The following is a 13,099-nucleotide window of genomic DNA, read 5'->3' on the forward strand; positions in this document are numbered from 1 at the left end:
CCAAGGCATCCAAGGGGCAGGGGGTGGGTCTGTCTGCCTATCTTCAGACCCCTCCCCGAACATTTTCTCAGAGGGGTAGTGTTACTGAACATTCCTCCTGTTCCTAGGCTTCAAAATTGGGATCTGAACAGGGTCCTAACATCTTTAATGAGTCCTTCCTTCGAGCCTGTGGCCATAGACCCATGAAGTCCTGTCATATACACTGTGGTACTTAGAATTGACTCATTTTTCTTACCCAAAGTTAATTCAATTTTTCATTGACAGCAAGAACTAGTTTTACCATCATTTTGTTCTAACCCTAAACACACAAGGGAGAAGGCTTGGCACACACTACATGTCAGAAGAGTCATAAGCTTCCATACAGAACGCACTTGCCCATTCAGGAAGACAGAAGCTCTATCTGTAATTTACCATGGGTGGGAAGGTGTCCCTGGTAACTCTAGCTAAGTGGCTTAGAGTTCACATCCTGATGGTGTACAAGGCAGCTGGTTTACAACCTCCAGGTGGTTTAAAAGCTTATTTCCATTAGATGGCAGCTGCTTAGGCAGCATTTGAAAGTGTGGCATCGTTCTAGGATATATGCAGGGCTGCTACGTGGTCATCACCTCACACTTTCTTTAAACACTACAAGGTAAATCTATCAGCCTCAGCAGAGGCTTCCTTCAGGAAGAAAGTTCTCCAGAGGGTACTGAAGGTGTGAGAATGAGTGATCTAACACCCCCCCCCCCGATACTGATCTGGTAGATCCCATTGGTGAGGAATGCCCCCACTTCCACCAGGGAAAACAGAAATTTGCCTTACCTGTGTAAGTCTTGTTCCTGGTGGAGGCATTCCACCCACCACACTTCAGGGGATCACTCCCTCTACTCCAGGGGTGCTCAATAGGTGGATCTATTGATCTACCGGTGCTCAATCTACCGGTAGATCGCGAGGCAAAATGAGTAGATCGCGGAGTGCCAACCCCCCCTTCTGGTGCCTCTGGGAGGAAACGCCAGGAGTAAGGCCCATTGTACTCAATGGGGCTTACTCCCAGGTAAGTGTGGCTAGGATTGCAGCCTCACAGCCTAATCCTAGGCATGTCGACTCAGGAGTAAGTCCTGTTATACTCAGTGGGGCTCAAGGTACACCAACATACATTGTACACATAAATGTTATATGTTATGATGGCGCGAACATTGTAAAAAAAACTCTGGTAGATCTCCGGGCCTTGCTGGGTTTCAAAGTAGCTCTCGAGCCAAAAAAGTGTGAGCACCCCTGCTCTACTCTATAAATGATGCAAGGTGGTATTTTGGGTTTCCTATGACCTATTTCCCTTGTTCAAACCCTTCTGTTTCTGGGGTATTAAACCTATTCATGTGCAAAGCAGTTTTCCAAACAGAATACAATTGTGATGCAAGTTTGCAACCAGTCACAGTAGTGTGTATGAGGATCCTGTCACAGTTCGGCAAGTAGTGTCTGGGTTCTGGATCCCTGTGCTTGTGGAGCTCTGACCGCCTTTTTGTTGGCCCTGCCTCCAGCAGCAGCGAGGGACAATCCCATTGGTGAGGAATGCCCCCTGCCTCCCCCAGGAACGAGACTTACCCAGGTCAGTCAAATTCCTGTTTTTTCACCTAACCAGGGCTTCACATACGCTGTCTACTCATCTCACTCAACTTGTGATGATTTATCAGGGTCCTTCACCATTTTCATAGTGTGCCTGCACCTCAAGGAATATTCCATAATCCACCTAAACTCAGGCAGCAATCCTATCAATCCTTACCAATCCTATCAATCCAGTGGGGGTAGTAAGCCCCACTGAACATAACATGACTTACTTCTGAGTGGCAATGCATAGGATTGTGCCCTCAGTTTGCTATCATTATTCCTTGCTATTTTGCATATTCAGTCTATAAGACTGTCACATGAACTCAAACGGGGAAAGGCTGAGAAAGCTGCTTTGAACAGATATATTGCAGAGATGAAATTACCTTTCACCGAGACAATTTTCCTTCAGCAGTAATCTAAAGAGAGTACCATACAGCTTCAAAATTCATCTTATAAGCCTGTTGAGGGGGAGCATCTTCTTGCCCCATGTGCAACTCAGGCCAATGCAGAATTGCATGGAAATGGAAGAATACTTCCCGGAAACCTTGACACTCTTCAACTGGAGACCTTTTATATTCTTTGTGCAGTTAATGGTGGCTCCTAATGGAGTCCCATTGCCTTCAATGTTCTCTGCACTGATTGTACCTTGAATGTGTGGGAATTTAGCCATTGCCAGGAGGCTGTAGCACAACAATCGACTTGTGTTCCCCATAGTAGCAACAAAGAGCCCAAAGATCATCATAAGAAAATCTTCTTCAGTGATGGTGACCTTGTTGTAGAACTGGTCCTGTCAAATAGAGGTGAAGGGGACAGAAGAGAATAAAGAATACCACTTGAAAAAAGGATGCAGAAAAAGAAAACTCAGGTCCAAGCCAAACATGCAAAGACCCATGTAAGCATGGGTGGTTTCTATAGAATAAGTGCATATTTGGATGCATAACCATCCTTTCCTTATCCAAGAGACCTCTGTGAATTTCTCGACACAGATTATCTGCATACCTTTTTCAACTTCTTAATCCCCACGTTCCTCATTCTCCACAGGGGTTTTTAATGTATTGTCACAAAACTCATGTGATTGCCAACACCTATTAGTCTGGGAAGTGAGAAGATGTCCTAGACCGGGGTATCAAACTCACTTTGAAGTAGCATTCCTGGCACCTACTAAGAGCTGGAAGCAAAAACATTAAGCAGGAAGTGATGTCCTTAAGCCAGTGAGTTTGAGGGACATTAAGCCAAACTTTGAGGGAGCTTTACTCCCTCAGTAAGTTCTTGCGGGGGAGGGACTAGGGCAGCAAAGCGATGCTGCTAAGGGGGGGGTGCTTGTGACTTACTTGGGCTTGTGCTTATGAAGGCAGGGCTACAGGAGGTTCAGGGTGCCCTGCGCAGCCCTTCACAGCACTCCCCCGAGGTTTGGAACTTTAACTGAAAGTGGGTGCAAAGCACTTCCGTTTTGCAGGAGGCACTTTGTGCCCGCTTTCAGGGAACGTTCCAAGCCTTGGGGAGCACTGCAGAGGACTGCGCAGGGCTCCCTGCACCTCCTGCAGCCTGCTGCAACCCTGCCTTCACAAGCACAAGCCCAAGTAAGCCACAAGCACCCCCTCTCGCCCCTCCATATAGACATGATCTTGGGGATCGCTTCCCTGCCTCTCCCCTTCCCCCACCCCTTAAAGGGATGGGGGAACTTTTATACAAACTGGTGGGTCGTGACCCACCAATTTGAGAACCACTGCCTTAAGTAGATGATGACCAGAAACAAGCACTTTGGTCTCACATAGAAACTCAGTAGCTGCAAATGACAGAAGAGACAATGGGCAAATCTTGATCTTATTGTCAAGATATGGCAGAGTCAATCCCTGCTGGGAGAGCCCAGTTATCACATGGGCTGCCCCTTCAGCAGCATCACTTCTCAACTCAGCAGCTGAGGAGTAGTCTGTGAAGTGATGCCTTGGCAGAAGTGGTGCTTCTGAAAGGGTGGCCTGCTTGATAATTGGGCTCTCCCATTCCCTCAGCAGGATCTTCCTCTCTCACCCCTCTTGTTTGGCCCCCTCTCCCAGAGTGTAGCTTGCCTTCTGAGGCCTTCTTCTGTCTCTTTCTTCCAGAGCCTTGGCAGAAGTAGTGCTGCTTAAAGGGCAGCTCTGGGAGAGCCCAATTATAACATGTAACAGATCAAGAGCTGCAAAGGGTCGCACCCAGCCCATGGGCCTTATGTTTGACACCCCTGCCCTAGGCCAGCTCCTGGCTGAGGCTTCCTTCCCCACACTTCATCCTGTTCTTGTTTTCACCTTTAAAAATACAGGGGTCTCTTTCCCCTTGCTTGTGGTGAGTAGGAGAGAGAGAGACAAAAGAGATGCAAGGCTGATTCTATGAATCTTTTTGATCGGTTTATAATGGAGCAAAGCACTCTTCTGACTGTTGCAGCAACTCCCCTCAATGGCAAGGAAGCAAGGAACTTCCTTGCCATCTGAGGAATCCTCTGTGGAGTGAGGAGGAGTTGAGAGCCTTTGTAGACATTTGGCATGAAGAGGCTGTCCTATTACATTTCAGATATGCTCAAGGATATGCACTTCCAGAGGGACTTTAAGGGTCATCCTCAGCAATGGTGATGCAGATGGCCCACTGCTGTTTAAGCTGTTGCAACAAAGATTAGGTAATTAGTCCCTGTCCCCTGTGCAAAGTATTTTGGGAAGTGGGAGGGTGACCAGTTGGTTCGAGCATGAAGAGCTGCAGGGAGGGAGATGATGTCCTTCCTGCCTTTGGCATTTGTAGTAAGGATTGTGCAAGTTCTGAAATACTTTACCAAAGCTGTGGAAAGTGGGAGCAGGGAGAGCTGGCATTGATCTTAACAATGATCTGGCAGATACCGTGGTAACAGCGGGATTCCCTTTGCAGAAACCAAGTCCTGGAGACTTCAGATGACTGTAGCCAGGGCCTCTGAGAGGAATTTTATCAGAGGGTAAAAGGTTTCTTTTGGGCCCCTTTGCAAAGGGGGAGGGGTCAAACAGAGTTGGGAAGGGTGGTGACAGGAGAGCAGAATGGGGGCAAAGAGGGGAAAAACAGGGTGGGGGAGGGTGGAGACTGCTGGAAAAGTCTTTGGAGCCCAGGTCTACCCACCCAGGTGGCATTGGTAGCTAGATACAGTAATATGGAAAACCAGGCACACTCCTAAGTCTCTCTAAGTCCCTCTGCAGCAGAGAGGTAGTGGGGGGCGTGGGGGGAGGCATTCCGGGGCAGGGGGAGGTAGAGGAGGGCGGGGAGAAGGTGTGCTGATGGGAGGAAGTGGGGCAGGAAGAAGGCGGGATGGTGGAGCTTCAATGCACCAGATCCTGAGCCTCTGTGTTGGGTCAGTGGCCCGACACAAAATCTCTTTATTCTACACCAACCCTTGGGTCGTCATAAAATTGAGTAGCCCCATTTTGGGGCTACTTGTGTTACTTGGGGGAAGGAGACAAAAATCCCCTTCTCCCAAGGAGTCGCCAGCGCTGCTCAGGATGCAACAGCAGCCATTTGCGGTGCTGCTGCAGCTCCACTTGCTGGGCAGCTCAGTATTGGGCTATTAATTAGTAGTGCCGACACCCCTCATACTGGCAAAGATTCTCTCCAAAGGGGGTGGAACACCATTACAGCCCTGCAGAGTTAAAAAAGAGGGGTGTGTTTATAACACACACTCTATACCAGCTGTTCTTAAACCTTTGGGTCTCCAGAGTCCTTTACTCTCCTAAAAGGGAGAGTCCTGCCGGCACATGCACAAAGTCTAGGGGAGCCCCAGAGTGCCAGTGCATGCTTGAACTGGCACAATACTGGATGCCTGGGTGGGGAGGGGGCAGGAAGGAGGTGAAACAGGGGAGAGAGCAGTGCAGCCCAGCAGCACCAGCATGAGCTAGGATTCTAACCCCATTCCCTCTCCTCTTTCCTCTCCCTTAGTCTCCTCAGACCTGTGCCAGTAAAATATATGGTGCAGATACAAGGAGACCCATTCAGATAGCAGAGTCTTGCCCCAAGGTAAGGGAACTAAAGTTCACTTACCAAGAGGAGAACTCCACAACTGCCCCCCACCACAGGATGTAGTGTGTGCTTCACTTGCATAGCTAAATTGGCGGGGTGGAGTTATGATTGGGTTCCATCCTTTGTATCAGCAACAGTCTTTAATCTTGAGTTATTCCAGTGAGCATCACAATGCACTTTAGCATTATCTACAACTAGGAACATATGTAGTGAATGCATGAGCAATGGTGGACAGGAGAGCAACTTTCACTGAAATTTAGGATACTATGAAAGATGTGGATCCACCTACCTTCTCCATCTTGATAAGGAAGCAGTCAATAAAGTCCCTGGGGTTCTGAGGGTCCAGGCTCTGCCTGTGGGACTTCACCCTCTCATGGATGAAATCATAAATCTTTCGACCTTCAGTTATGATCTTTTTGTGCCTTCCAGGCAGGTGGTTCATCATTTTTGGGATAGCAACAAACATCTGGAACAAATGTGACACATAAAATATTAGATACCTCAAGTGTGTGTTTTTAGACTTGCCCATAGAAGTTATAGCTCAGAACTCTTCTTTCCTAAACACTGTTCCAAAAGGAATACTGATGTCAGTTCTATGGTCAGATGGAACAGCATGTAGCAATCTGCTACTGCACCCAGGAGTCTCATTATTCGTGAGGGTTCCGTTCCAAGAACTCAAGTGGATGGCAAAAAACTTGCTATAGCAAATCAATTTGAAAAACAAAGTCTCTTTCCTCCTGTAATTGAAAAACAGCCTTGCTAACCTACTGAAATGCACACAGAGGCAATCAATTTCTCTCCAGGCACTTAGGCTTCACTAGGAGGCAGCAATCTCTCCCTCACCAGGAGCCCCAGCGAGGGGGAAAGAATGGAGAAGGTGATAATCGCTGCCATTTAGCCTTCTTTCACGTGCTCAGGGGGAAGGGAGGAGTGAAACTGGAGAATGATTGATGGATTGTCAGCCAGCTGTCGTCTCTGGCATTATTAGACTGTTTTCCTTTAATTTAAAGGGTACTTCTCATCATGTTGAGGATAGAAAAAACTGTGGATAATTAGGTTATACCTGTAATCACTTGTATGACTGCCTCTCTGCAACAGTAAAAAGCAGTTTTTTAAACTGATTTTAAAGGGGTGCATTTTTCCCCTTCTCCAGGGATCAGCACATTCCTTCTCATTTGAAGGGCCCATTCCTGTTGAGTCAAATCCATGTATTAAAAATCCGTGTCTAATAAGGCTGGACCTGTAATAACCTGACTGGCAGCCCAATCCTAATGGAACCCCCCCCCCCCCTCCACCACCAATGCACTGGCTCCAACGAAGTACATCTTGCAGTACTAGGGTATTTGCATCCTGGACTATTGTATCCTGTTCGTAAAAACATAAGAGCCCCACTGGGTCAGGCCAAAGGCCCATCTAGTCCAACTTCCTGTATCTCACAGAGGCCCACCAAGTGCTTCAGGGAGCACACAAGACAACAGGCACAACCTGTGTCCTGGCGCCCTCCCTTGCATCTGGCATTCTGAGGTAACCAACTTCTAAAATTAGGACATTTCACATACCTATCATGACTTGTAACCCGTGATGGACTTTTCCTCCAATCCCCTCTTAAAGGCATTTAAGCAAAATGCCATCACTACTTCCTGTGGCAAGGAGTTCCACAGACTAATTACATGCTGGGTAAAGAAATATTTTCTTTTGTCTGTCCTAACAACACTCAATTTCAGTGGATGTTCCCTGGTTCTGGTGTTGTATGAGAAGGAAAAGAGCACCTCTCTATCCACTCTATCCACCCCCTGCATAATTTTGTATGTCTCAATCATGTCCCCCCTCAGGCACCTCATTTCTAGACTGAAGAGCCTCAAAATCTGTAGCCTTTCCTCATAAGGGAGGTGCCCCAGCCCAGTAATCATTTTGGTCGCTCTCTTCTGCACCTTTTCCATTTCCACTATATCCTTTTTGAGATGTACCGACCAGAACTGGATGCAATACTCCACGTGTGGCCTTGCCATTGATTTGTACAGCGGCATTATAAATGTCAAACGTGTACCAGTCATTGGCATCCTTGGACATCCGCATCTGTATTCCAAGTGTTTGTATCCCAGTATAACTAGGCAACAAACAAACTATAACTGGACAACAAACCCCATGTTATATTATATCCTAAGCCTCTTATCCCAGTTCTATCCCTAACCTTAACTTTTCATTTTAAAAATGAAAAGTACATTTAATAACAACAGTATTTGTTGTAATATAGTAATATAGATGTATTGGGACACAAATGTCTGGGACGCAAAAAGAAGGGATGCACTTCCCAATATGTGGATGCATTTGACCAGAACACAGCTGCCTGGGGCATTTGGTGGGCCGCTGTGAGATACAGGAAGCTGGACTAGATGGGCCTATGGCCTGATCCAGTGGGGCTGTTCTTATGTTCTTATGCCTAGGATACAATGGTCCTATCACAGTGTGCTATATCCTAAAGTGGGGGGGGGCAATCACAGAGGTCTCCTCATGGTAATGAAACTTTTGTTCCCTTACCCTGGGGCAAGTCTCTACTGCCCAAGTGGTTCTCCTCATCTGTGCCAGCCATTTTGCTGGCTTAAGTCTGAGGAGAATAAAGGAAAGAAAAAAGGGGAGGGAAAGGGGTTTGGATCCTGGTGCATACCTGTGAGACTGGCCTTCACCCTCTCTCTCCCCTGTTCCACCTCCCACATGCCCCCTCCCCACCCAAATACTCCCCATTCCTCCCCCTCACTGCCCCATTCCTCCCACCATCTGTCCCCACCACCAACTTTTAGGAACTGGCAGTGGATGGCTCCTCCATGGCATATGCCTGCAGCAGCCGCCAGTCATGTATGCTGGTGGTCTTGTCATGCATGCCATCATTGCACCTGGCAGTCCTGCTGGTGGAATGCATGTTCTGCCAGCAAATCTGGTAGTTAGGATTGGGCTGAGTTACCCACACCCTGCATAGCCCCTCTAGTTGAACATTTGCAAACTCTCTGATGACTCATAGAATTGTAAAATTGTATGAGAACATGCAGCCAGCCAGTTCAAGATTCTCCCACCCCTACAAAGCAAGACCACCCAGACTTCAGAAGTCAGCATCAAGGTCATATCTTCAAACTACAATCTCAATTCAGTATGCACATGCCACTAACAGCTTTTGAACAATTGGTAGGCAGGAATAAACAAAAACCATATATTTCAAGAATATCTGAGATTAATGAGTCAGTAACCAATGCACATCACTGCAAAAGAAAAAAAGGAAAGGGAGTTTGGTGTCAATATGGAATAATATGCGCAAAGGAAGACTTAAGCAATTTATGGATATTAGTTCACATGATTGATGTCACCAGTGGCATTATACTCCCACAAGAATACCAAGTGGATGTGGAAATGTTCCCAAAAGAGATTGGGAATCTCACGTGAGACATTTGTGCAGATTTGGTAGGAATGTAGGAAGCTCAAAAGTACTGGAATAATATAATAGACAGGGCCTGCTTTAAGCCAAATGGACTAATTGCTCCCAACTGCCTGGCATTAGGGTTATCTAGCTTTGTATGCAATTTTATATTAAAATATGCTTAGATCCATTTGGTCCATTAATCATATGCACTTTTTAAGCACACATTTTGGTTCCTTTCCATTCTACCATAGAGAAATAAAGTCTATAATAAATTTTTTTTATAGCTCAAAGACTTTGGCTATGAACATGGGGTGCCACAAAAAAATGCTTCCAGTTGGGACCCAGAGCTCCCAAGACCAGCCCTGATGTTAGACGTCACAGAAAAGGTAGTGGTGGCCTCATTGATCACCTGCTCTAACTAAGCCAAAGGAAAAGGAATAACTTTTATGGAAATGAAAGTTTCATCATTACTAATATTGGAGGTGTGGAATAAATACAGTAAAACAGTTGTTCTCACTTTGTGGGTCTGTAGCCCACAAGTGGGTCACTACCCAATTTTTGGTGGTTCATGAAATTGACAGTGTAGATCAGGCTATGTGCATCAAGAGTTAAACAACCTGCTACTTGTGGGGAGCTCTGCTTCCCAATCACCATTATAGCCACAGAGGCTTGAGCAGCTGGTAAAGTAAAACTTTTTTTAGGTGGGTCCCAGTGCTAAAAGGTTTGAGAACCACTGCAGTAAAAGATCAGAATAAGAAATAGATCATCCTTTGATTTTTTCAGTGTTTTGGAAATCATAGTTGCAAGGGAAGATATGAAATAGGATTTACACTCTATAATGATAAGGAATGACTGATTTTTCAGCTGGGTATTCCCCTCATAATGCCAAGTGACTGCTGTCTTCTCTAGGACACAGAACTATTTGCTCTAATTGCCACCTCCCCTCTGAAAGCTTGGAGACAGGAACATCATTTAACATCATTTGTCTGACCCTTGCACAAGCAAGCTGGGAAGGCTTGACACTTGTGATCAATTCTCTCTTTCTCCCTTAATTTTTTGCCCATTTTCCCGTGTTTTGAATACTTTTAACTCCTCAGAAGCTCTTATGTCTATTCAACACCTAAAAGCTGCTGGGACTTGCTTTGCCAACTTCCTGTTAGCACTCTGGCTCCTTCCTGCCTCTAGCATTCTGAATGGCCACTTCTCATGTTCCTCTTCTAGCATTCTACGTATAACCGGCTGCAAAGGAAGAAACAGGAGTACTTAGCGCCACAGTAAGTATAGGGTTCCCTTTTATCTGTGGTTTCAGTATCTACATGTATCCCCTGTGGATACAGGAGGACACCTGTATGACCCCTTGAGTCACCACTAGTGGGTACAAAGATGTTCCAGTTATAGAAACAATGGAATTACCTGTGACAGTTATTCTACCAGGAGGCTTGATAAATTGGGAGGGGGGGGGGTTCCAAACATTAGGCAAGTTAGTTTCAGCCAAAGACATGGGAGTGTGATTATATAGCTCCTTAGCAAACATATAAAGTAGAGAATACCATTACCATCCCATCAAAACACTCAAAGAATCTTGTGGAAACTCTTTTGCTAGTTGTTTTTTTTTTTTTTTTTTTTTTGCTTAAACAGAATTAGAGAAAGCAAATGGAAGGTGGATCCCAAGGTTAGCACACAGGTGAAACAACCTACCAGTGCTGAGAAACTATGGTAGAAGTTTATTCGATCTACCACCAACCCCTGTTGCTCTAGGAAAACCTTATCTTTGTAGTCAAACCGACTCCCGAAGATAACAGAACACAGCACGTTTGCAACGGCACCTGTGATGGCTGCTTCTGGATCAAAACCTTGCCCTGCAATGAGAATAGCACACAATAAATGACATCTGGCATCCTCCCCCCCCCTTAGAACTGTATTCACAAATTAACAACCCTGCCTGAAGCTGCAAGTCAGTGCCCAAGTTTTTGACATGCATGACTCGAGTCCGTATGAGTCACAAAAAATGTGTGTTTTTGTGACTTGAGTCAAAGTCATCTGAGACTTTGACCATTCCTGGCTGTGGAACAGTACCCAGGAGGAAGCAAGGAGCGACACAAGCCATCAATGACAGCATGAGTGATTCCTATTCCCTGTCTTGCAGGGCGTACTCATATTTGTGAGGAAGGCTGGTGCCACTGTGGGTAACATACAGTGGTGCTGTTGGGGTATGAGAGTGTGGAGTCAGGGATCCTTATCTTTCCATGATGGGGGGAGGTGGCAGTGGAGGACCACTGCCTAGCCCCCTGTGTCAATGCAGAGGGGTTAAAATGTGTCCTCTGCCATCTCCATGAAGCGTTGACCTCAACAAACCCACATCCCCCCCCATGACACACCCATGTCCTGCCTCACATTTGCCATTCCCGCTAGCATGGTTGTACAAGGGTTGTGTCAGTATCTGGTTACAGCACACCAGTGTATGGTTTGCATCCTGCAGTGCATGCGTTTCTCTGCTGGCAGGACTGTCACTGCACTGACAGGATTATAATTTTGCCAGCATTTCTCACAGATAGAATTGGGCCATAATTCCAAGACAGATTAAGTGATGGACAATGACCAGGACAGGGCAGACTCAGAATGGAATCTGCAAAAGTGAAGCATGTAAAATGGACTAATAATACTCCATGGCTCCCTCAACTGGAGAAGTGTTCAGGAGATTTAAATCCTTTTCTCATACTCAAGCAGTGATTTTCAACCTTTTTCATCTCACAACACACAGACAAGGTGCTAAAATGGTCAGGGCATATCACCTGTTGTTTGACAATTGACAAGGGACACTGTGCCGCGGGTGGGGAGCTCACATTCCCCAATGGCCCTCCTAATAAAATGACCCACCACCAAATTCCTGCTGCACACCTGCAGACCATTGGTGGTACACCAATGTGCTAAGGCACACTGGTTGAAAATTGCTGTATTAAAGGATTGCCAGGAGTGGTGTCAGAGGTTTGCCAAGTTGGAGACTGGTTGAGAGTCCACCCCCATTATAGGGCCCACCTGCCTGGATCAGGCCAGAAACCTCAATAAGGGGAGAAATAACAGCGCTCAATGTACTACAAGTTCCCCTTGGGGTCCAGTGCAGGGCTGCTTATTAAGTGCCATTTTCTGAATCAAGAGGGGTGAAATTTGGCACCTCTCTCATAACATAGGGCACCAGGATGCAGGTCTCTTGTTATCTGGTGTGCTCCCTGGGGCATTTGGTGGGCTGCTGTGAGATACAGGAAGCTGGACTAGATGGGCCTATGGCCTGATCCAGTGGGGCTGTTCATATGTTCTTAACAATCCCTCTTCCTGAATCTCTTTATGTCCTGACAGACCATATTCACTTTTTTAAGAATAAGCCAGAGGACCTTGTGTGGCTATTTCCTTCACCAGGAAAAGAGCTTCCTCCTGCACCCTCTCAGACATTCTTCTCTTCCCCATCCCGAAGTCCCGCAGGGTGGTAAGAGTGAACCGGCGCATCTCCTGCAATTTTTTGTCATTTGCGTGGCCAAACCCTGAAAGCAAGCAGTTAGGAAATATGCTGTCAGTTAAAACAAAAAACAAAAGACTACGTTTCTAGATAAGAGAACGTTCTTGGGCTTTCCCAGTTCAAAATATATTTATTTATATATGGTCTTTTAAACAAATGCATTCACAAGCCATATACCTATCTCATTTGTAGTTGCAAGAGCTTATTAGAAGCTAACAGCTTCCACGCCGTCATGGGTCTTGAAAGATAAGGATGACACTGACCATGCAATGCAAACCTCTTCTTAAACCGGTGCAGTTGTCCCTGTGCCAGCTTAGAGCATCACAAATGTGCCAAAAAGCATGTTTGCAACTACCCATGAGCTGGCTAGGCGCAAAGGCCTGCACCAGCCTGGCAGTGCCACATTCCATCTCAGTGCCTGCCAGCACAGGTATGCTTGTGCTGGGCAGTGCAGGGAGAAGGTGGCAGGAAAGTATTTTGGGGGAGCGTTTTTGTGTGGAGCAGGGTGCAATGGGGGCGAATCAAGCCCAGGAAAAAGGCAGGTTCATCAAAGCAGACCTCTGCCATATCTTAGCCCTCCTCCCAGCCTGCCC

At 46.4% G+C, this 13,099-nt stretch overlaps 1 protein-coding gene across 1 annotated transcript in view; it reads right to left on the bottom strand.

The window, feature by feature from the left end:
• Positions 1-13,099, bottom strand: part of LOC136638855 (cytochrome P450 2B4-like) — a 33,349-nt gene that overhangs the window by 14,592 nt on the left and 5,658 nt on the right. Inside the window, exons 3-6 of the mRNA XM_066612886.1 lie at positions 12,385-12,531; positions 10,694-10,854; positions 5,876-6,052; positions 2,230-2,371 (exon numbers count right to left, since the gene is read on the bottom strand). Coding sequence (XP_066468983.1) covers positions 2,230-2,371; positions 5,876-6,052; positions 10,694-10,854; positions 12,385-12,531 — 627 coding nt within the window. The remainder of the gene's footprint in view (positions 1-2,229; positions 2,372-5,875; positions 6,053-10,693; positions 10,855-12,384; positions 12,532-13,099) is intronic.

This window comes from Tiliqua scincoides, chromosome 2, assembly GCF_035046505.1.
Source record: "Tiliqua scincoides isolate rTilSci1 chromosome 2, rTilSci1.hap2, whole genome shotgun sequence".
Classification (NCBI taxonomy): Eukaryota; Metazoa; Chordata; class Lepidosauria; order Squamata; family Scincidae; genus Tiliqua; species Tiliqua scincoides.